The sequence below is a fragment of the Zalophus californianus genome, chromosome 5, assembly GCF_009762305.2.
Source record: "Zalophus californianus isolate mZalCal1 chromosome 5, mZalCal1.pri.v2, whole genome shotgun sequence".
NCBI lineage: Eukaryota > Metazoa > Chordata > Mammalia > Carnivora > Otariidae > Zalophus > Zalophus californianus.
Window position 1 is genome coordinate 41,214,724 of NC_045599.1, and position 25,613 is coordinate 41,240,336.

The following is a 25,613-nucleotide window of genomic DNA, read 5'->3' on the forward strand; positions in this document are numbered from 1 at the left end:
TAAAGTCACAGTGAAGAAAATGAGAAGGCAAAGCCACAAGACCAGATTGTCCAAAACACATTTGAGAATAATTTTGTAATCAGAATATATAAAGAACTCTTAAAGTTCAATATTAAGGCAAACAACCCAATGTAAAAATGGGCAAGATTTCAGAAGATATATCACAAAAGAATATATAGAAACGGCACATGAAAAGCTCCATTACTAGTTACTAGGGAAATGGAAATTAAAATTACAATGAAATAGCATTACACACTGATAAGGAAGTGGTTAAAATTAAAAACTTTAACAGTACCAAGAGTTGATAATATGGAACAACTGGAAGGCTCACAGAGCTGGTGAGAATACAAGATGGTGTATGTGCTTTGAAAAATAGTTTGACAGTTTCTTATAAAGTTAAATATGCACTTACTATCTGACCCAGCAATCCCACTACTAGGTATTTACACAAGACAAATGATAACATGCCCACGCAAAGATCTGTCGGTGAACATTCATGGCAACATTATTCACAATAGCCCCAATTCAAAGAAACAACCTGAACTTCTGTAACAGATGTTATCAACAAATTTTGATAAATCTATACTATACTATTCAATAAATAGAAAAATAGTATATGCAACAAGTCTCAACATGTGAAATGAAAGACGTTATATAAAAAACACTATTATTTGATTCTATTTATATGAAATCCTAGAAAAGGCAAAACTACAAAGAAAGCAAATCAGTAATTACTTGGGGCCAGAGGCTGAGGGAGAGAATAGAGCATAAATCCAGGGGAAAAACTGCAAAAATAAAAATAGGGGTACTTACAGGTCTCGCTTATTAAAGCAGAACAATACTCCCAAAAGGGTTGTCAAGAGGAATGCTAAGCAAACAGGGACAACTATAGCTTCAATTTCTCCTTGAGCTAAAAAACAGAAAGGGGTAAGAAGGAAAATAATGGTCAATGCATATGTTGACACAAATAATAAAACTTCCCAGCCAGAGGATTGTTGAAGAGATGAAATACCATCCTGTTTTTATAGCCTTTTCAAACTTAAATGGCTGTTTTCTCCCCTCTCCCTCTTCTTGGTAAATGATATCCTAGCCCTTTATACCTTACACTGTAACCTGGCCACAGGATGTTGGTTAGGGGAATAAAATGACTAAGTTCATTTTATTGGACAGATAATCTAGAAGTTAGAGCTCCCAAACCTAACCATTTATTACATTTTTTTTAAAGATTTTATTCATTTATTTGACAGAGAGAGACACAGCGAGAGAGGGAACAGAAGCAGGGGGAGTGGGAGAGGGAGAAGTCAGGCTTCCCGCTGAGCAGGGAGCCTGATGCGGGACTCGATCCCAGGATCTGGGATCATGACCTGAGCCGAAGGCAGACGCCCAACGACTGAGCCACCCAGGCGCCCAACATTTATGATCTGCCAGCAGAATCTTAACAAAAGCTTATCTTTGGGGAGAAGTGGAAAAGTTGTAAAACAATCTTAATAACTGAAACTACAAATATGATCCTCTATGAGGAATAAAAATAAAAGGTTCAGGCAAAATTTTTAGTAGCTATTTACTATTTTCAAAAAGATGGCGTCAGGGCCCCTGGATGGCTCAGTTGGTTAAGTGTCCAACTCTTGATTTTGGCTCAGGTCATGATCTCAGGGCAGTAGGATCGAGCCCCAAGTCAGGCTCTGCATTTCAGCAAGGAGTCTGCTGGAGATTCTCTCTCCCTCTCTCTGCACTCCCCAACCCCACGTTGTGTGCTTTCAAATAAATAAATAAATCTTAAAAAAAAAATGGCATATCTGATAAACAGCTAAGAATTTATAAGTTTTTTTTTTTTTTTTTTTTTTTTAAGATCTCAATTAGTTGAGAGAGAGAGAGGAGAGAACATGAGCAGTGGGGAGGGGCAGAGGGAGAGAGAGAAGCAGATTCCCTGCTAAGCAGGGAGCAGGCAGGGCTCCATCCCAAGACTCTGGGATCATGACCTGAGCAGAAAGCAGACACTTAACTGACTGAGCCACCCAGGCACCCCAGAATTTTTAAGAATCTTGAGTACAAGGAGTGGCGGTAGTAGGAACAGTATCACCGAATCAGTAAGCATAAGGTTTCTAAATAGCAGATGATACCTAATCTGCATTTAAAAGAGGGCTTACTTAATCAAATGAATCATTAATTGGATAGTTCATACTGGAGTTATTTTTTAATGATTTACCTTATGGTTGTTTCCAGTTAACTCCTCCAGTCTCCTTCTAATTAGTCTTTTATGGGAAAACTTTGTAAAAGTAATATTGCAATCATATGCTATTCACTTAGTCTAATCTTTGCACCACACATATCCCTTTGCAAGTAACTTTATTTTCTATGAAGCTTAACACAAATCAGTAAGTCAGATCAATGCTCAGGAATAAAGTGTAGACTGGCAAATACTAACTCTTGTATGCTCAGGTTTCATATACATACCAAATCAAATTCAGGCAGAACATTTTCTTTACTGCTGCTAAACTTACTAGGTTTTTATATCTTGGGCCTTTGCTCATTCTGTCCTAAGATGCCCTCTTCCTATTTGTTCACAACCTAACCTCGAGGCTCAAGTACTGTCTCCTTTATAAAATCATCTCTGAAGATGAAACTCCCCCCTACTAATTATCTTTAAATTCCTACTCTATTTACAGCCTCCATGGCCCAAATGCCTTTCCATTCAGTTACTTTACTTATGCTGTATTTCTTTAAATACACTGTAAGGTCCTTTGGGAGCAAGACCCACGCTATATTAAGAAGCCATAATAGTTCCACAAAACAATAAACAAATCAGTGAAAAAAGCAGATGATGAAGTAAATCCTAACAAGTATGCTCTAATTTTTGGGAAAAAACATATGCATAGATAATACCAGAAGGATATACAAGGATATACAAATATATTAAGAGATTATTCTAGATGAGGGATTAGGAGTGGACTTTTTTTCTGCTCTATAGAATGTTACTTTCATAATCAGGATAATATTTTAAAAGCTTTTTTTTAAGATCAACTTCAATTATTACTTGTTACATATATATTTTATTAACATGTCACCACAAATCTTATTCCAGAAACTATGTTCATTACTGGCTATCACAGCAAAGCTCAGGATCTTTTATTATCTATTTTATGTAGTTATTCATTCATTTTCTCATTCAGTAATCATTCAATCAATAAGGAATATGTAGTTTCTATTTATCAATCACGGTGGAGGTTACAAATACTTTATAATAAAATAAGGTAATTTCTATACTGATTCAAAATGTGGGAACAAGAAAGAATGTAGCTTCAGTCTGCATTAGGGAGGCTAAAGGAAGAGCCAAAACAAGGGAAGGTGAGGAACTAACATAGGGCTACACATTAGGAAAAGCAGAAAAAGATGGAGAAAGTCATGAGAAGCTTAGGGTCAAGGAAAGAGACTATCAAAGGGCATGCAAAAGCAGTAATTAGAAGGCATGATCAATAGGACTTTATACTTGGCTTATGTAAGCAAAAAAGATAGGAAGAAGTTTACTATCATTATCTAAATTTCTGGCTTTGGCAAAGACTCGGATGGTTGTGTCACAGAAAAGAGAAATGTATTTGGGAAGGAGAGAAAGGATGGCTGAAGTCACGGATAGGTAGTGTGAAGAGGTAGATAATAAAAGAGGGCTGAGAATAGAGCTCTGGAAAATACAAACCATTTTATAAAAAGAAGAGTGAACAGGAGGCCAAGAAGGAAGTACCAGAGAGGAAGAAGATTCAGGAGAGTGCTATTACAAAAAGAAGTTTAGAAGAACCAAGGGAAGAAGCAGTTTCAAGGATGGAGAAGCCAACAGAGTCAAATGCTGAGGAAGTACAGAAAAAAGACTAAAAAGCAGGCCCTGGAGATCATAACTAAGTGGACTTCCCTGAGTGACATCAGGGAGATTTCAGTGGCGTGGTGGGCTGGATGCCTGGGTTCAGCAAGTCGAAGACTGAGCTGGAGGAATGGAAGTAGAGCCTGCAAATGTGCACTCATCTTTCCAGCAACCTGCCTATAAAAAGGAGTAAGAGAAGGAAGAAAGAGACTACACTCGATTTTTGCCAGTGAACGTATGAGCCCATTTAGAAAGATACACAAATTCTTTTGCCATTTGTAGAGTATAGATGAAGTCAGTGAGAAGCAGTTAATGAAATAACAGAGGTGAGTTTTGACAGTTTAAAGAAACAACCAAAATCACATAAATACAAAAACCATAATTTATGAAAAATGCATTTCTATGATCCAAAGATGCATTTTTAACAAAATTTTAGATTAACTAAGTCCATTTTTAGTCTGATTAAATTTTAAAAAGAGGGGCCCCTGGGTGGCTCAGTTGGTTAAGCGACTGCCTTCGGCTCAGGTCATGACCCTGGAGTCCCAGGATTGAGTCCCACATCGGGCTCCCTGCTCAGCAGGGAGTCTGCTTCTCCCTCTGACCCTCTTCCCTCTCGTGCTGTCTCTCATTCTCTCTCAAATAAATAAACAAAATCTAAAAATAAATAAATTTTAAAAAGAAAAAAAGAGGAGAAAAGAGCAAACATCATTCTTTCTTACCAAACTTTGGTGTAGTGAAAGTGAATTCTGGGCCATCCTTTCCCCCTTCATCTGTATATGCTGCCATTCGTACCATGTACAAAGTGTCACTGGTCAAAGAGGACAGTGTATATTCTGTGTGGGAAGAATCCACATTCACAGCTAGAAGAAATCATAAGTGTGGCTTATTCAACTGCTCAATGTCTCTGCTTGATTTGGCTTTTATTTGACATTGCAAAAGAATTAAAAAGGAAAAAAATATATTTTTCAGAAAATAACTTTCGTATCTCTGACATAATATTCTTCTCCCATAAGCACAATGCAGTTATTTCTTTAATAGGACCATGAAAGCAACCATAAGGCATATTCTTCAGATGTCTCTTTTCTGATGATAATATACTCTAAGATATATAACTTAAGGACGTGAGACTTAACATTTAAAAGCTTAAGAAAAAAACCAGTAATTCTTAATAACTGATAGTTTTATTACCAGTTTCATTTCCAATGATGGTTCTATAAAATATAGTATAATTCCGGATAAATCCATTCTGAACATCAACAGGAAGTTGGTCCCACTCTAAGACAGCTTCATTTTTCCCCACTTTTTTTGTCCGAACAGTAGGTCCTTTGGAAGGTGCTAGAATAGAAGTATTTGATAACTGAAAATCATTATAATTCAGTATATCACTAGAATTTACTAAAATTTATTATATTTGAACACCGTAAGACATATCCTTATTTAAAAAAGATAAAATGTCTTTGTTAATAGAAAACTCAACATATTTCGAAGAAAATGAATTTGGACTTACGAGCTTGTTTAAGGTATGCTTTTATAGACTCAGGGCTTCCTGGTCCATCAGCATATATTGGAGTAACTGTTATCAAATAACATTTGCTCTCTGCTAGGTTCCCTAAAGAAAGAATAGGAGAGTAAGCGTTTTTTTCCCGTAATAAAAAAAAAGTCTAACTCCATTATTTATTTTTACACTATAATTTCATGGTTATTGAACTTTCTTTTCAAACTGCAGTTTTTTTTTTAATTTTTTTGTTATGTGAATCACCATACATTATTAGTTTTTGATGTAGTGTTCCATGATTCATTGTTTGTGCATAACACCCAGTGCTCCACGCAGAATGTGCCCTCTTTAATGCCCATCACCAGGCTAACCCATCCCCCCACCCCCTCCCCTCTAGAACCCTCAGTTTGTTTTTCAGAGTCCATCGTCTCTCATGGTTCATCTCCCCCTCCGACTTACTCCCCTTCATTCTTCCCCTCCTGCTATCTTCTTCTTCTTTTTTCTTAACATATGTTGCATTATTTGTTTCAGAAGTACAGATCTGTGATTCAACAGTCTTGCACAATTCACAGCACTCACCATGGCACATACCCTTCCCAATGTCTATCACCCAGCCACCCCATCCCTCCCACCCCCCACCACTCCAGCAACACTCATCAAACTGCAGCTTTTAAAGCATTGCTTTTTGTGTCCTGTTTTCAAGCTTAATAGAGTAAAGCTATTTATGAAAATATAAGCTTACTTTTATTGCCAATATGGTGGAAATATTTATCAGTAAAAGTAATTATTATATTTATATCAGGACTTATAAAACATTGATTTCAAATTATCCTTGGTCTTATAGCTTCAGTGTTTGTACATCTTAACTAATTCTCAGAAAACTGCCTAAAGACCCACTGGTAAGAGCTAGGGAAATGGCCCTGGTTTGTAACTGGGGAAAAAAAGAATTAGTACTATTTCCCCCAAAGGGTAAAAAAAAAATTTTAAATAAAGTTATCTTGAATACCTCATTTATAATCTCTTCAAATTAACAAAGTAATCTATTCCTTTAATACACAATAGTAAAATCTTTTTTTAAATCTTTTTATATAGAATTTTATCTGTCCACATCAGAAAATAAGGTATTTGTTATACTGAAGTTTATACATTCAACAAGAACTTTTATTTCCTTAACTATTACTCATAAAGTTATATATGCTCCTTTGCTTTCTTAAACAGAGTAATTTTACTTTTTCTTGATGACTCAATATTATCAAGAAGATAAATTAAGTGTTGAACTCTGCTGTAATACAGTGATGTTATCAGAACTATGAGCTATTGGGGCTCCCTGTGCAACCTGAAGGTCTCTGGAGATTATGCTATGCTTTCTTAAAAACATTTCTATTGTCTAGTTACTACCAACATGCATCTTCTCTCTAGCTCCACCTTGCTTTTGATAAGGCTGATAAACTAACCAATCTTATTAAAATTGTTTATTAAATAAGAGGTTAATGAGGGCCAAATAGCCTGTTTTATAAATAAAACAAACTTTATGGCAGATTTGTCCTTGTTTACAGCTTTTCTCTAATTAATCATATTATTCATAGCTGAATTCTAATGGTTCTCCTTCTTTACTAAAACAAAACAAAACACATACAAGCTGAGTGTTTTCTCTTTAAAGCTGTTTTATCACTTCAAAGCCACAGAGTAAGTTGTACCTTAAAACACAGGGCAATCACTATTTTGGAGCTCTACAACATCATTACTTTCTGTCCATTACAACTTCCAGTTAAAAGACATAAGGAAATCTGAGTTCTAATTCTGCTTCCCCTATTCAACAGCTTTAAGAGTTTAACAAGTCATTCAGATGCTACAGGAAAATATTTTCTCATTGCAGGATGAGGAGTTAAATCAGGTATAGAAAAAATGCAACTAATTACAAGCAGAAGTCATATTATCTTATAGTTCTCTTTACAGTGTTTTAAGTGTTCCTTTGAGATCAAAACACTTAACTCTAAAGAGAAGATACTATTAGACCCACTTTGTCAATAAACAGACCCTGCAATTGAATGAGGTTATATGTGACTTGGTGAGAGTCACACATCTGGCAAACTAGATATAACTAGTAACTGATAAACTAAAAATCTTTTCAGGGGACCACAACATCTGTAAAGCACACAAAAATATGTAAAAGAAAAATCTGTCTAAAGGATATCAACTTAAAATTTTTTCTAGCCAGGTATACCTCTTAAATAGGTGCGGTGTACAGTACCATCTTCTTGTTGCCAGTCTGGGATACAGGGCGATTTATCTGATAATACACACCATTCAAGTACGTATTTGTTTACAGATTCATTTGGAGCAGTCCATTCTACCCAAAGCATATTATCTTTGGGAAATGCTTTAAGATCCGTTACAGGGCGAGTAGCTTTAAAACAAAGTTTGAATACTGATATGATAAATGAACATTAAAAAAACTTGAAATTTTGATATTTTACATTTCCATAACCAGTTTTTGTAGCACATATTAATATGTATTTCCATTTACAATTTATTTTGAAACTAAAATTCTTCAAATGTTTTCTACATATAAATGGCATTTTTTCTTCTTTGAAAGCAATGAACAATATATTTAAGTCATATTCACCTTTGGTTCCCAGAGCCTTAATATTTAAAAAACCAGGTAAGCAATCAGGAAAGGCCGAAATGAATTAAGCAGTTTACTCCAAAGTCTATTTAAGTGAGCCACATAATAATGGAACAAATTATTTGGCTGTTGACTTAGAATAATTATGCACTATGCCTCAGAATATCTTCTACATGTGGAACCACCTTTTCCCATCCGTAAGTCGACTCCATCTCACAGACACAAACCTTGAAAATCATAAGCAGGAATAGTTAAAACAGCTGCATCTGATTTGCCAACCAGATTTCTTGCTGTCAGAGTTGCTATGTAACGATCATTTGTGATGTTTACTGTCCATTTTGTGTCATTAACTGTGTAATTCCGTAAACGTGATTTCCATCTTGTGAGAGTCACTTCATAATCCAAAATTTTTCCATTGGCTTCAAAAGGAGGCAATGTCTACAATAAAATAGTTTATTTTAAAAATGTATTTAATAAAAGTTAATCAGTTTTCTCCATGTTCACAAATTCTACTGTTATGTCAAACCTCTAAATGTTTAACTGAAAGGTCCTGACAACCTCATTTACACGTCAGTACCTTAAGTAAAACTACTACATAGTAATGAAGAGTAAACCCATGACTCTGACTAGGAGGGAAAGTAGCACTATTTCATTAGCTTTTAGTTCTGTATAGTACCTGCACTGTGGCTATCTGGCCCTAAATTATATTTTATGCCTGAGTATTTTTCTATTTTTTTTTTTAGTATGATATGCTTGCAGACTTATGGAGTTGACAATAATTTTGTATTTCCTATTATTGGCATACATTTTGATTACTCAAAACCTTTAATAATTATTTTCTATGAGGCACTCAGGAAAGTTCAATGACAGATAAGATCCTTCTCATAGAACTTTAAATGGAATTGTGATGAAGTATTTATGAAATAAAACCTGCAGCTTATGGCTCTCTTATGTAGTAAATACAAAGCTTTGTGTTTCTATTTATCAAATGTTTTCCTGATATTAAGATGAATAAAAATTTAAGTGAAACTACACTCACAATGCCATATAAAATGTATTTATGTTAAGTGATAAAAGAACATAAACATGCAATTTTTTACCTTCCATATGAGTTGTACAGATCTATAGCCATGAGTATGGGATGGCTCTATCTTATACCAGAAACTTGGTGCCTTGGATGGTCCTAGAGAAATGACATAAACTTTTTAAAATAAAATTTTTTAACAATAAAATATAATCCTGGAAATTATTCTCTTCCTTTGTTCTTAATATTCTTGCCCTTCAGCCACTGTTTAAACTGTCATTTGCCCCACCCTAGCATGCTATGCCTGGGTCTTTCTTTAGTCAGGATGAAGCTTGATAATTTAGATTATATCGGGATACTTTTCTAATCTTTAAATTGTAAAGCTACAAACATATCCTAAGGTATAACCAAAGATGGATCACCATTTCTTACTGCTAAAAATCAAACTGAAAAATTTTATTTAAATATATACTTAAAACTCCTAAATGTATGTATGTAAGAATATAAAACAAAATAAATGGGAATAAATGTGGGCTAAGTTTATTACCTTATGTTAGGATGACTGTTGACAGGATATAATAAAAATGAATTCACAGTGTTGTTATCATAATCACCAACAATGTGAAAAATGAAAATCCACTTTATAAAACCAAGTATCAAATGCTATTAGGTTTTAAAAATTCCTATGGAATCAACTGATGTTTCAAAATTTTTGTAAGTGCAATTATAAGATATGGTTCAATAGAATAAAATCTAAGCAGTGATATGATGATTATAAAGAGGGATTACAGAGAACAAAAGAGAGAAAAGAAAGAGGCAAGACTGGGGACAAGGCTGCCCGTATAGGAGGTTCAAAGAGATACACATACATGAGTATACAAAATAAAGACCAAGAAACTATAATGAAAATGTTACAGGCCAGAAAGACTTCCTAACATAAAAAGAACCTAGAGGAATCATTCATTAAGTTGAAGAAATGCTTAATCTAATGGTTCATAATTTTCCAGGTATCTTTCTGACAAAGGTTATGTACCATCTCCCCAGAAAACGTACAGAGGCACTAATGATAATATTTTGCCCACACCTGAAGTAGTTCAGGAACCACCCTCCTCTCGCCTCCCTTCTGCAACTGACCCACCAGCTTTCAAGGCCCCAAGGATCCCAGTTTAAGAATTCCTGGCTGAGACAAAGAAATCCAGTTGAAGACCCCCAAATCAGCAATAGCAGAATTGCTTTCTTTCATGTCATTTATGAGAATAAGAGAAAATTCTTAGTGGAGAAAGGTAGTTTACTTTTTTGCCTCTCTCATTTCACTATCTAAACCTCTGGTGGAGCTGGAAGTGAAGGGATAGAGGTGGTACAGGAGGTTTTAAAGCCAGAGCTGTTGCCATTGACACCTGAAGGGTGAAACTATGGAAGAAAACTGTTCAAAAAGAAAAATCTGTATGCTACAGGACTATTTCTTGACTGCTACAAAAGAAATTACTGATGTTAACTGCTATGGGCAGGGATCTTACCTTGGACCCCATATACCCTTTTATGAATTTTGGATTCTGTACTATATGCCCTATATGATCGTGGGGGGAAAAAAAGGAAAATGAAAATAAACCAAAACTCCAGGATTCTTTTCCAGGGGTTTATTAAGTGCTGGTAGAAATAAACAAATAATAGTACAAACATTATTTCTGACAGTGAGGGACTATGGTATATTTTGTTAGTATCATTTTAATGAGTCGGGATATGATTCTCTAGGGATATCTCTGAACCACTGTCCTTTAATAAAATGTTCTGGACTTAACTGTTAGGTCAGTGGTTTTCTCTTGGTCATTCCATGATAATTTTATTAGGAATCAAATAGATTTATACCATCAATAATGCACACTTTATATCCTGATGTCCTTAAAGAGAATAAAAGTGTAAAATACAAGTTTGAATAAAATGATCACAAAATAAGAAGGAACGAGGTCTGTATTATTAAAACCAGACACAATTCATAGTCGTTAATTCCAAAACCTTCCTCATATATCTTAGTTACTCACTATCTTCATATGTAATACCACTTGCTTCTTCGCTCCAGTCACTCCAGAATCCTTTACCATCTTCCTTCATACAACGAATCCTAAACACATATTCTGTAAAAGGTTTAAGGTCCTGGACAGTGAATGAAGATCGGGTGGATGCGGTATCTTCAGGAGGAATCTGAAATCAAAGCAGATCAACCAATAAAAAACCCGATGGCATTTATTTTAACTGTTCTAAATTCTCCAAGATTTTGGAAACTGATTTAATGAAACAAGACTAATAAATTAAGCTCTGGAGATATAAATGCAAATCAAAAAGCAGTCTAAGTTAATGAAGTAAATAGATTTGGGAAGTATGGAAAACATCTATTATTAATCCTTCATTTATTTATTTTTTTTCTTCCATGGGGCCTGTATCACTTAGGGTCTCAGCAGGAAAAAGATGGTATACTCCAAGTAGAATTTAATTCAAGAAGAGTTTACACAAAAGGAAGTATGGGCTGAGTGTAGGGAAACCTTAGATAGTGGTCATTACTCAGGGGCTTGTAGCTGTTACTACCCCTAGGCCAAAAGGGATGAGGGGAGGTACCAGAAACTGGGAGAAGAGGGTCAGATGGGGTTAATTTGAGAGGAGCAGTGACCTTAGGCTGAGAGACATGGGCAGCCCCAGGGAGGAAGGAGGGAAAATAAGTAATGCTGATCTCACTTGTCCCTCTTGCCAGACCCCCTGCTCCCATTAACCACATTCACTAGGAAACCAGAGAGAATGTGAACCCACAGATGAAATCCATACAGGTCAGCATTCCAAGACAAAGAGTAGAGAAGAGAAGAGCACAGTGCAGCTCTCAATAGGCAAAAGGAAGATATCCAGCTCAATCAAGAAAAACAAAAGGTATCATTGTATACAAACTTGGTTTTCAGGAAAAGAGAGAATATAAATAACTGATTCTACTACTCTGAGACTTCAATACTGAATACAAAGTAGGTGTCAATTTTTTTTTGTTATCAATGAATTAAGAGTCTATGATATCAAAAAACTATTTTGAAGTTCAGGTATGCATCCTCTCTACAACATGAAGCATGAATCCATTTTCATTTGTTGCTTTTTCTAACTTTATTTTGAGCAGCCCTTCAGATAAGTGGAATGGAGAGCAGAAGTATTAACATCATGGGCTCAAATCCCTTATGAGCTCATTATTGTAACAAGAAAAAGCAAAAGCATAGTGTTTGTGCCAAATGAAATTATAACAAAGAATATTTTGTGGAGCGCAATTATATGGTGTTGGTCTTTTTAAAAGTTCTAAGTACTTCTTTTGGTGACAGCATCATCTCTGGATACACGTGTTCTGTTCCTTTTCAGTCTTGTAAGTTCCCCACAACTCCTTCCTTTACTAAGAAGTTGACATGCTTTCTAAAAAAGGTCTAGATAGTAAATATTTTAGGCTGTGGGCCAGATAGTCTCTGTTCCAACTACTCAACTTGCCCACTGCAGCACAAAATAGCCAAAGACAATAAAAAACAAAAAACCGAGTGTGGCTGTGTTCCAATAAAACTTTATTTATAGAGACAGATGGCAGGCTGAAATTGGCCTGCAGATTTAGTTTGCCAACCCCTGCTCTACCTTAGCCAAATAATCTCTTCATGTACTCCCCACTTAATTTGCTTATGTTTTGTGTTCCTTTCACCTCCCATCAAAAATACTAGTCCTTATCACCTGGTATCACTTCCATACTTCACTTAAAAGCTACTGCACTCAGCAAAACTGTTTTTTCTATCTGAATGTCTTCCTGTTTGCCCTTGCATGAAATACAGATCAAGAAGATGTGTCAAGCAAAATATTTCATATAACCACCACCTTAGGATATTGAGACTTTTAGGTTAGAGGGTTGTAAGACTTTTTGCATAAACAGTAACTTGCAATTTACCTGGCTCCAAATTGAGGCATCTCTGGTCTTATACTGAATGTTGTATTTCAGTCTTATAAAACCCTGAATACTTGAGTTGATCCATGTCAATTTTAAGATACTGGAAAGTTCCTCTGAGTTGCTTACGGATAAATTATGTGGCGGATTGGGCTTCACTGAAGAATAAAATAAATCCGAATGTTTATCATGGTTTATTTTTACAACTTCTTATACAAACTCAAACATACTACTTATATTTTATTTCACAATATTTATTTATTCTTACCAAATGAACTAATTTTTTTGAAAACAATGTGATGTCATACTATTATATTGGAGAGGAAAGGTTTCCAAAGAAATTTTAGTTTTCTCTGTCAAGTAATCGTATGCTTGTTAATCTTTTTAGGTTCAGTTAACAAAAGACAAATATTTATGATATATGTAAAGAAAAAGACAATTAAAAAAACGTGTACTATAATTGCTATGTTGTAAAATGTTTGATAATTGCATAAATACTAGCAGATAACATTCAAAGTGAAAACCACTGTAGTATAGTTGGATTATTAAGATTTTTCCAGATTATTTTTAATGTTGATAAAATAAATTTGTAAAAATCACTAAAATAATGATTATTTCTGTATTAATTAAAATCTAAAAACTAAATTAATAAGCCACTGCATATATCCTAATAAATTCTCAAATTCAGATTTATAACTACCTTTATCTACAGGATCAAAATTTATATGATCTGATGTAACCTTCCCAAGAGCATTCTCTGCTTCTACCCAGACTTCAATGTTGACAAAATACACAGGAGAATAATCAACAGTACATGAGGTGGGAGTATCACGTTTTGTTTTACAATCAGCAAACTTCTCTGTTGCCCTAAATACAAAAATGGAAGAATCGGTCATTAAAAACAGATTTTAAAAAATTAGAGTAAAAAAGGTTACTTGATGAGACCCAGATTGTTACAGCTTAAAATAAAATTTCTTAAAAACTATCATGCTTTCCTTTAAAACTGAGTTTGATCTATATCTTAAAACATATTATTTTCAAATTTTTACTCCAAGAACATTACATTTAGAATACTATACTCTATCCCCAATGACCCTTCTCCAAAAATAATTTCCTGTGATCTTCTTTCCATTCCTGAAACAGAATCCTTACTGTACTTGCAATGTCCTTCTTTAAGCACAGTATGATTTTTCTAAGCACAATATGCTAGGAGGTGACAGGAGGACAGGGATAAGTATTTCTGTCAACCCCAGAAAATCCCCTTAGCCTCTTTCCAGTCAAACCCAGGTAAACACTTTCTGATTTCTATCACCAAAAAAGTTTCAAGTGGATAATACTATTTACTCACTTATATTTAAATTATGCATCAATTAAAAAGACATATACACATATTTTTTTTAAATAAAAGGGTAAGTCAAAACCACAACAGGTAACTTTTATGAATTACTATGATGTATACCTGAAACAAACAGGATACTGTATATCAATTATATCTCACTTTAAAAATTCCTAAAACTCAAAAGCAAAATGAAAACATGAACTCTTGTATTGAGTTGGTGCTGTAACACACAGAAAACTATTTTAAGTGTCTTTTTTTGTTTAAAGATTTTATTCATTTACTTGACAGAGAGAGAGAGAGCAGAATCAGGGGGAGCGGGAGAGGGAGAAGCAGGCTCCTTGCTGGGCAAGGAGCCTGATTCAGAGCTCGGTTTGGAACCTGGGATCATGAACTGAGCCGAAGGCAGATGCTGAACCGACTGCACCACACAGGCGGCCCCTTTAAGTAGCTTTAAAATTTAAGTAGCTTTTTAAAACAGTAATTTAACTATATCCTTAGTGAAGAAAAACAATCTTAAAATTCTTTTTAGTATTCACATTGTTGGTACCGATACTGGCATTGCTATTCTGCAGCTGTTATGCTTACTGAGATAAAGCAAATGAGTTATTATATTGGTGCTTCTGGAGACCAAGGTTTTCAGCACAGAAGAAAGATGTAGATGTTAGATGGATGAAATTAAGTAAAAACAGGTAGTCCAGATTTTAAACTGGAAATACCAGTATTAGCGCATGATGTATTTTACCTTAAAAACATTTCCTAGCTGTTTCTGCTGTAAAAGCCTAGAAATAACAAGCTCCCCTAGCACCCAGACTGTAGTCTCTAAACAGTAGTTCCTACTAAATGGAACCATGGCTATATGGGAAATGGCTGATTCTAGGTCTGGGGCAGGACATATATACGAAGGTGAATCTGGAAAATCACGTCATATCAGAAAGGAAGGAAGCTGTCCAAGACTAATGAATGAAGTCAAAAGGAAGAGCCAACCTGAGTCTAAGTTCCTACTAACCAAGGATGGGACAACATAAGTATCAAGAAAAACAATGGTAATGGACTGAAACACATCAAATATTCTTCAATATAAATTCATAATGAAGGGAAAAACCCCTCATCCTTTGGAGGATGCTAGAGAACTAACTCTTTATAAAATTGGTTAGAAAGGGAAAACATTAATACCATTTTGCTTCTCTATATGAACTGTCCCTCAGGGTAACCAACAGTTGAAAGTTTTAAGTATATCAGGTTTTAAAAAAAAGAATACCACTATTTTGTACCTCATGTACAAATAATGATCGCTGATGGCTCAAACCTTTAAATGAAAAACTAATGGGACGCAACACGGTTAAATTCTCAAAACATTCTGCTGAGTCATAACCTTTCACAGAAGAGGACATACTGTATCATTACATTTACATGACATTCAGAACAAGCAAAACTTTATAGTGAAGAAAATCAATTCAGTAGTTGCCTTGTGGGATGGGGTGAGATAGGGTGGTGGATAGGACTGACTGGGCAGGAGCAGAAGTGAACTTTCTGGGGGTATGAGTAATGTTTTATATCTTGATAAGGGTCTGAGTTACATAACTGTACTAGTCAAAAGGCATTGACTGATACACTTAAGGTATCTAAGTATATTTAAAGATGCACATAAATTCTAATTACATCTAATTAATAATGTAAACACTGAGGTGTTTAAGGATGAAGTATACTAATGCCTGCAAGTCACTTTCAAATACATAAAAGATGGACAGGTGGAGAGAAGGATGCAGAGATAAACATATATGTGATAAGGCAAACACAGTAAAATGTTAATTGTAGGATCTAGGTGATGGATCTGTATAAGCATTCACTGTGAAGTTCCTCCAGCTTTTATATGATAAAAACTGCTGGTAAGAACTGTTTTAGATCAATTTGTACTAATGTATGCAGAGTGTGTCAGTCATGTCAAAGCCAAGTCCAAAAAACAAAAACCTATCTTTGAAAAACAAAAAAAAGGAAATTTTATAACAAATGTATCAAGCTGACAGCACCTGAAACCACCTCTCAATCTTAGTATCAGAAAAACAAAAGTTCTCAACCAAAAGATTTGTTAGATCTAATGGATGAATTCAGTAAAGTTGCACAATACAAAATTAAAATACAAAAATCAGTAGTGCTTCTATACACTTACAATGAATTTTCTGAAAAAGAAAGAAATCTATCCCACTTACAACAGCACCAAGAACTATAAAATAGGAATAAATTTAACTAGGAAGGTAAAAGACCTCTACTCTGAAAACTACAAGACACTGATGAAAGAAATCAAAGACACAATAAATGTGCTCATGAATTCAAAGAACGAATACCATTAAAACGTCACAAAAGCCATCTATAGATTCAATGCAATCCTTATCAAGCTTTCAATGGCAATTTTTTACAAAAGTAGAGAAAACCACTCCTAAAATTTATGTGGAAACACAAAGGACTGAATAGTCAAAAATATCCTGAGAAAAAAAGAATAAAGCTGGAAACATCACACTTCCTGATTTCAAGCTATACTATAAAGTTTAAGTCATCAAAACAGTTCTACAATAAAAACGAACACACCAATGGAACAGAACAGAAAGCCTGAAAATAAACCCAAACACAATTCAACTAATTATGCCAATTAATATTTGACAAGGGAGCCAGGGGAATTCCTGATGGAATAGTGCTGGGATAATTGGATATTCACCTACAAAAGAATGAAATTATCCCCTATCTTATACCTTTCACAAAAATGAACTCAAAATAGATTAAAGACTTAAATGTATGACTTCAAACCATGAAACTCCTATAAGAAAATACAGGAATAAAGCTCTGTGACATGGGTCATAGTACTGATTTTTTGGATATGACACTCAAAGCACAAGCAAAAATAAAAAAGAGACAAGTACAACTACATGAAACTAAAAATGTGGGGCACCTGCCTGGCTCAATCAGTTGAGCATCTGTCTGCCTTTGGCTCAGGTCATGATTCCAGAGTCCTGGGATCGAGCCCCATGTTGGGCTCTCCCTTTGCTACTCCCCCTACTTGTGCTCTCTTGCTCTGTCAAATAAATAAAAAAATTTAAAATAAAAATAAAAATCTGCATAGAAACCATTAACAAAGTGCAAAGACAATCTACAGAATAGGAAAAAATATTTGGAAGCCATAGATCTGATAAGGGGTTAATATTCATAATATATAAAGAACTCCTACAACTCAACAGCAAAAAAACAACCCAAATAAAAAATTGGTAGAAGACCTGAACAGACATTTCTCCAAAGAAGATATATGAAAGGGCAATCGGTACATGAGAAGACACTCAGCATCACCTGTCATGGGAAGAATGTTAATTAAAACCATAATGAGATATCGCCTCATGCCTGTGAGAATGGCCATGATCAAAAAGATAACAAATGTTTGTTTGCATATGGAGAAAAGGGAACCCTTATGCACTGTTGGTGAAATTATAAAGTGCTATAGCCACTATGAAAAAGATGGAAGATCCTAAAAAAATTAAAAATAAAACTACTGTATGATCCAGGAATTCCACTTCTGGGAATACATCCAAATGAATCAAAAACACTATCTCAAAAAGGTATCTGCACCTCCTTGTTCACAGCAACATTATTTACAACAGCCAAGACATGGAAACAGGATTAAGTGTCCATCAATGGATGAATGGATAAAGAAGTTGCAGACTATTATTCAGCCATAAAAAATGCAGAAATCCTACATTTGCAAGAACATAGGTATACCTTGAAGGCATTATGCCACGTGAAATAATAGAGATAAAGACAAATACTTAGGATTTCACTTGTTTGTGGAATCTAAAAGAAACAAACAAACAAAAAGACCAAACTCACAAAAAAGAGATAAGACTTGTGGTTACCAGAGGCAGAGGGTGGGGAGAGGGGAAATTGGAGGAAGGTGGTCAAACGGTACAAACTTCTATTTATAAAATACTAAGAACTAGGGATAATGTACAACATAACTATAGCCAACATTATTGTATGATATATAGGAAAGGTGTGGATAGAGTAAAGCCTATGAATTACCACAAGGAGAAAATTTTTTTCCTTCTTTTTTATCTATACAAAAAGAAGGATGTTAGATAAACCAATTGTGGAAATCACTTCACAATTTAGGTAAATCAAACCACTATGCTATATGCCTTAAACTTATACAGTAATGTGTATCAATGATTTCACAATAAAACTGGAAAAGATAAAAATGACAGAAATAGTAGACATAAATTGTCTAATTGTTTATTACTCCACGTTACATTAAGATAAAATATGGTGTGCACCTAAAAAAAAAGAAAGAAAAGAAGAAAAAGGGAAGAAAAAGAATCTAACACTCTGTGGTGGATCCTGACTGGAAGTATATACCACCCCTACGGATTACTTTCGGGAAAAAAAAGATCAAACCCTAATCTAATCAAGTGTCTAGATCTAACAGCAATTTCTAGGAAAAAAAAAAGGGACAGAGGAATATGTTAAACAATGTATTAACTGTTACTTTAACAATTGAATTGCAAAGAAAAAGATGAGAAAACCAGGCAGAATCTATGGTAAAACTGTGATATGTTTTTACATACCAATTTGCAATGCATGGAAATTATTTAGATCATGATTTGATGACTTGTAAAAATATATACAAATATTCATGGCACAGGGCGCCTGGGTGGCTCAGTTGGTTAAGCGACTGCCTTCAGCTCAGGTCATGATCCTGGAGTCCTGGGATCAAGTCCCGCATTGGGTTCCCTGCTCAGCGGGGAGTCTGCTTCTCCCTCTGACTCTCCCCCCTCTCATGCTCTCTCTCTCATTCTCTCAAATAAATAAATAAAATCTTTAAAAAAAATATTCATGGCACAGCATAGGAAATACAGTCAATGATATTTTAACAGTGTTATATAATGACAGAAGCTATGCTTGTGGTGAGCATTGCCTAAGATATGGAGAAGTTGAATCACTATGTTGTATGGCTGAAACTATTATAACACTGTATGTCAACTATACTCAAAAAAATTAAAAAATATGTATATACATATATTCATGAAACATCTGAGGAAACATGAATACTAACTGAAAATGGGGTAACCTATTAAAGTTTCTTCAATGATATTATAATGGTATATAATGTGTCTTAAAAAAGTATCCCGATCTTTTAGAGATATGAACTAAAATATTTATGGATGAGATGATGTGACGTCTGAGATTTTCTTCAAGATAATTTGGGATGGGGTATATAGAAGACTGGTCATGCGCTGGATGACAAACACATGGGAATTTATTAAACTATTCTTTCCACTTTTATATGTTTAGATGCTTTAAAAGCTTAAAAATTTGCATTTAATATTTCCACTTGAAGAAATACTCCAGCACAAATGACTAAATTAGTAAGTTCAATCTACAAAAAATTTAAAAACAACTTGCCATTCAGATTTTAAAGTGAAGTTTGTTTCCAGGTATGTTTCCCTTCCAGGATCCCACTGACACATCATTTTCTTTCCTTCATTCACAATGCAACTCAAATTTTTAGGTTTTTCTGGAGGCACTAAAAGGGAAAAATGAGCCATTTTCAAAAAGCTTTATATCCACAAATAACATGCAGTTTATATACTACCCAAGACATATGCAATCTAAATTAGATGGAAAAAAACAAACAAACATGAGCAAAATGTATGGACATAATGAAATTCGACTAGTGACTAAAAAAATAATTTCTATTTAAACTCGTACTTTTTAGATTAAGTAATATACATTTTCTATAACTGTCCCTAACTAGCATGTTTCAAATTAATTTTCTACACAAAATCAACTTCATTTATAACTGGATAAGAATATTAACTGATTTCTCCATGAAGTGTATTTTAAAAAGTATTACTGCATGTTAGTAAAAGCCAAGTAAATGGAAACAAATGATTCACATATTTCTCTTCCTATTGTTTTCTGAAACTCCGCTGGAGGAAAAGCAAATACCAAAATTATGGTTTTGGGGATCCATCAATTTGACAATGCACTCTTGGATCATACTAAGTTTATTTACTCTGACACAGAAGGACTTTCTCCAGTATTTATTCACTTTCTTCAGATAGTTTGTTCTATATGTGCATCTTTTCAGCAATTAAAGGATACTGAAAGTTACTATGAATACACTCACAAATTTCAATTCAACACTGCCTTTTTGCTGGTCTCATGTAAAAAGTTTTCTAGAAAACTGAGAGATACTTGACTTTCAAGAAAGATTTATGTTACTCTTCAAACTTTTTGTATAGTAGTAACAACAAATGGAATTCCACTTCAAACCTTTTTTAAAAACAAGTATGTCCAAAAGTCAATGAGCCAAAAAATAACTGCACTTCATGAAGACCAACAGACATTACAAATGAAATTCAAGAGTCATAACAAAGTTTGAAATAAGACAAAAACAAAACTTACAGCCTGAAATTATTCTGATTCCATAAACATTCTGATCAATCTGTCCAAATGTACGAATGTTGCAAGTGAGCTGAGTATTTAATAAAGATGTATCTGTAAACGTGACACTAGATGCTGTTCTATTTATGATGGTGTACTGTTCTTTAGGAACCGTAAGATGGTTTGTTTTCCAGAAAATGTAACTAGCATTTACATGAAAATAATCCATACATTTTTCTTTTAGCACACAAACTGCAGTGAAATTAGAACCAAGTTGTAGAACTGGAGATTCAGGTTTGATATAACCACATGGATCTAGAAGTTCACCTGAAAAGAAACAAGAGAAAATATAAAAATGGACTGAATTATTCTAGTATAAAATGGTATTTCATATAACTTTGCTTTAGGAAAACAGACTGCCTGCAGCATGATTCACACTTACTCCACCACCAATTCTGTTCCTCTATTCAGACCCAGGGTCTAAAACCCTCCAGCAAACAGGCAGTGGTAGGCTTTATCCCTCTCTAGTCCTGAATGATGTTGGGGATGTGGATGGGGCCAGGGAAGATAGTATACATTGCTCATTTTATCAAAATTCAGACAACAAAGGAAATAGCAAGAGAGCAACAAAAAACATAACTAGAACAAGATGGTCAAATATTATTAGTTTTAACAATAAATGTATGGGATAAAATCCCATATTAAAAACAAAAAAATCAGCCTGTATAAAAAGTAACTATACCACAGCTGTATGCTTTAACTATCACCTAACTCCATGCTGATGACAACTAAACCCCTATCTCCAGCTCTAACTTCCTACTGTTTTCAATAACTTGCGAGACCTATCCATCTGAGATACTTCCTAAGTACTTTAAGATGAACATATCTAAAGGGCACCAGGGTGGCCCAACTGGTTGAGCGTCTGACTCTTGGTTTTGGCTCAGGTTTTTCATCTCATGGGTCCTAGGATCGAGCCCCACGTCAGGCTCTGTGCTCAGTGAATCTGCTTGAGATTCTCTCCCTCTGCCCTTCCCCCCAATGACCCGCTCTTTCTCTCAAATAAGTAAATCTTCAAAAAAAAAAAAAAAAAAGAACACATCTAAAACTTTATGCATCACAGTCCCTTTCAAACTTACTCTTATTTCTCTACTTCTGCTAACAGCACTATTTATATCCAGTTATCTACTATCTTGTAGTCATCTTCAACACCTCTTCCAACTTCACAATATTGCAGTGTGTCTTGTTGGTTCTGTATTCTTAATATGTCTATCAACCTCTTTCTCACCAGCCCTTTTTGCCTCCTGAAGCTCAGGCCATTATACTGCAGTCTGACCTCCTTCCAGTTTATCCTTTATGTTGCTATCAGAGTTACTATTCAAAATGATCAGGCCATTTCCGTATTTTAAATTATTTAATGGCTGCCTACACCATCAAGATAAAATCCTAATTACTTGGCTTGATTCACGAGCCTCATTGCCCAGAAACATAAGGCAACTTTCCCTAGTGAATCCTTTTGCCAATGGGTTCTTGCATGGCAACCCATCCTAACTGAAGTTCAGTTTTTTCACTTGGAAAATGAAGTTAATAAAACCTATCTTTTTTTTTTAAGATTTTATTTATTTATTTGACAGAGAGAGAGAAAGTACAAGCAGGGGGAATGGCAGGCAGAGGGAGAAGCAGACTCCCCGCTGGACAGGGAGCCTGATGTGGGACTCAATCACAGGACCCTGAGATCATGAACTGAGCCGAAGGCAGACATTTAACCAAATGAGCCACCCAGGCGCCCATAATAAAAGCTATCTTGGAAGAGTTTTTGAGATTAAAAATTACTTATATAAAGCACCTATCACAATGCCCGATATTCAATAGTCCACCAATAACAAATGGTAGCCTATCATAATTATTATTACTCTCCAAAGAATATCAAGTCACACTGATAGGGTCTGGAAGACTCTCAAAGTCAGCAGGAAGAATTAAAAACAGTTTTTTGCAGTTAAAACTATACTCCCAAATGGAATCCTGGAACCTCATAAAATCTATAATGCCCCGAGTAGGAAAGTGTATTTCCTTGTTTCAAAACTTACAAGGTGGGCTCTTTATATGACCTTGCTATTATTTATACATAGCTACAGTAAATCCCAGTGCACATATTACTCCACACTTCCATACGTATGGAACTTCATCTTGTGGGATACTAGTAAGTTATCCTGTGATACTGGGCCAGTCCTTACAACTCCCTAGACCTCACTTTATTTCCTTGGTAAAATCGCTCCTGTTTTACTTACTTTCTCTAAAGTAATAAGGAAGAGTAAATATGAAATATATATACATATATACTTCATATATATATACTAAAGTATACTTTGATATACTTCATAACTAAAGAGTTATGAAATATAGAGTACTAAAGAACATAAGACATAACTACAGACTCAGTATTAATAATTTTTAATCACACAGAGTAAGACAGATACTAGAAATGAGCAATGTTCCAAAGTGAAACATAGGTTCATTAAAATCTTCCCATGCCAAATTAATCCCATTTTTACGGGGCTACTAAGCTATTTGAGATTAAATTGTAGAAAGAGAACATTTTAATTTTAAAAAGGTATTTGATAAACTTAGTTGGGATCATGTAGACAAGATGAAGATATACAGATTAGAATATACCATAACAGGTAACAGCTTAACATTACAAAACTGCGGATACCCGGCTGTTCTTGATCTACAAAAACAGAAATTTAATAGGTTCAAAAAAGAGATTCTTAATTGGTTGATTACTCGGGGCGCCTGGGTGGCTAAGTCGTTAAGCGTCTGCCTTCGGCTCACATCATGGTCCCAGGGTCCTGGGATTGGGCCCCGCATCGAGCTCCCTGCTCCGCGGGAGGCCTGCTTCTCCCTCTCCCACTCCCCCTGCTTGTGTTCCCTTTCTCGCTGTGTCTCTGTCAAATGAATAAACAAAATCTTAAAAAAAAAAAAAAAACTGGTTGATTACTCATATATAAAAAAAATACTACAAAAAAAAGTCAGCGAGAGAGGTCTAAGTAAAGTATGCTGAAGTACCTGCTTTCAATCCTTGCAGCAGACTGTATTTTCCAAACATGGTCACACCTATATATTTATCCTATCCCACATGCTTTTCTTACAATGTGACTGGTACTCCTTCCACAAAGAAATGGGGTCAACATTCCCCTCCTGCCCTCAGATGTGTGTGGGTGCTTATGTCTGCCCCAGCCAATGGAGTGTGCTATGTGACTATCTAGACTGTTAAAACAACACAACTTTCGACTAGTGTTCTTTTTCTCTTGGGACATTTGTCCTTGGAACCCAGTCACATGTTGCAGGGAAGCCAAGGCCACATGGGGAGACCACATGTGGTGTTCTGGCCAACAAGCCTAGCAAAGCCCTCAGCCTACAGCCAGCATCAACACCAGACATATAAATGAATGTGCCTTCAGATGATTCTAGTCCCCAATCTTTGAATATTCCAGGTAACGCCCCAGACATCACAGAGCAAAGATGGAATAGTCTAGCTATGCCCAACTTTATTCCTGACACACACACAAACTGTGAGAAATAATAATTACTGTCATTTCAAGCCGTGAAGTTTTAGAGTAATTTGTGAGGCGGCAATAACATACTTCTGTTATTTTGAACGTTTTTTTCAGTAATTTGGCAGAAAACAGACACACACAAACACATACAAAATTAGCAAAGGACAAGACTATGAAGGATTGCCAACACTTTGGATGTTAGTATTAGAATTAAAATTACTTTAAAAGATTAGACCAAAAGGCCAAAACTAATATAATGAAATTTGCTAGAGAAGAAAATATCGCTCAGTTAGGCTGAGATTAAATAAATATAGGGTAAGGCAGAAGTGGATTAAAAGTAATTCATGTGAAAACCTAAGAATTTTCACTGACCAGTAGCTTAACAAGAAACTATGGTCTATCTTAGCTGGCAAAAAACTAGGCTGACTGAATAAGAATGATGTTCAGATCAAAGTAAGTAATAAAATGACTATACTTAGACCATGTACAGTTCTGGTACATTAATTTTTTTTCTTAAGTGCATTTTTATTAGAACCTCAATAATAATTCTATAATTACTATCCTTTTTATAATGTTTACTGTGGGCCAGGCATTGTCCAGATGCCTTGTGTATAGTAACTCATTTAATCCTCACAATACCCCTAGGAGTCAGGAATCATTATTATCTCCATCTTATAGATCAAGAAACTGATACAGATCAAGCGACTGGCCGAAGTCCTATAGCTAGTAAGTGCAAGAGGTGTGATGGTCTAGTATTTCAAATGTGCTATGGGCAACCAAGAGAAGAATCAGGAGGGTAATCAGCATGTACAGGGTTAGAAGCCAAGTCCTATAAAGAAAAATGAGGACAACTGGGTAAGTTTAGTTTGGGCAAGAGAGGCCTTAGAGACACATGAAAGCAGTCCTTCAATATTTTCCAAGTGTTGAACAGTGGGAAGAGAAAGTAGGATTACTCTAGAACTAGGGATAATGGGAAAAAGTAACAAGAAGGAAAATTTGTGCTCAAGAATAAGGGAAGATTTTCTAAACAACAATTTCCAAAATCAGTTTTATGTCACTTGAAGTGTTCAAAAAGAAGTCGCATTCCTAGATTTAGAAAGGGGATGATTTACAGCAGTGCTTCTCAAACTATCTGTGGTGAAAGATCGGTTTGGTTTTTTACCCCCAATCTTTCACAGACTTACACTTTTGCTCTATACCATGTTTAATGAGTTAAGTCCAGTGATCACATGCTTGGATGTCACGGCTATGTCAAATTGTTAAGAGTTTCTAAACATATATTCTTAATTTCTGTACTGCTCTCATTGTGAATTAATAACAACCAGTTCTCAGACAGGCATCAGGCTGTGGACCAGTTTG

The 25,613-nt window shown here is 35.1% G+C and overlaps 1 protein-coding gene across 4 annotated transcripts in view; it reads right to left on the bottom strand.

Annotated features, from left to right (window-relative positions):
* Nucleotides 1–25,613, bottom strand: part of IL6ST (interleukin 6 signal transducer) — a 52,355-nt gene that overhangs the window by 7,953 nt on the left and 18,789 nt on the right. For 2 of the 4 annotated variants that reach the window (XM_027607189.2, XM_027607188.2), the window contains 12 exons: nucleotides 20,722–21,027; nucleotides 19,717–19,837; nucleotides 13,639–13,805; nucleotides 12,942–13,096; nucleotides 11,035–11,194; nucleotides 9,072–9,154; nucleotides 8,199–8,409; nucleotides 7,570–7,752; nucleotides 5,358–5,459; nucleotides 5,039–5,185; nucleotides 4,570–4,710; nucleotides 814–910 (listed from right to left, as the gene is read on the bottom strand). In XM_027607189.2, coding sequence (XP_027462990.1) covers nucleotides 814–910; nucleotides 4,570–4,710; nucleotides 5,039–5,185; nucleotides 5,358–5,459; nucleotides 7,570–7,752; nucleotides 8,199–8,409; nucleotides 9,072–9,154; nucleotides 11,035–11,194; nucleotides 12,942–13,096; nucleotides 13,639–13,805; nucleotides 19,717–19,837; nucleotides 20,722–21,027 — 1,873 coding nt within the window. Of the gene's footprint in view, nucleotides 1–813; nucleotides 911–4,569; nucleotides 4,711–5,038; nucleotides 5,186–5,357; nucleotides 5,460–7,569; nucleotides 7,753–8,198; nucleotides 8,410–9,071; nucleotides 9,155–10,617; nucleotides 10,894–11,034; nucleotides 11,195–12,941; nucleotides 13,097–13,638; nucleotides 13,806–19,716; nucleotides 19,838–20,721; nucleotides 21,028–25,613 lie in introns of those variants that run through there. The other 2 variants (XM_027607190.2, XM_027607191.2) reach the window with 2 other exon arrangements.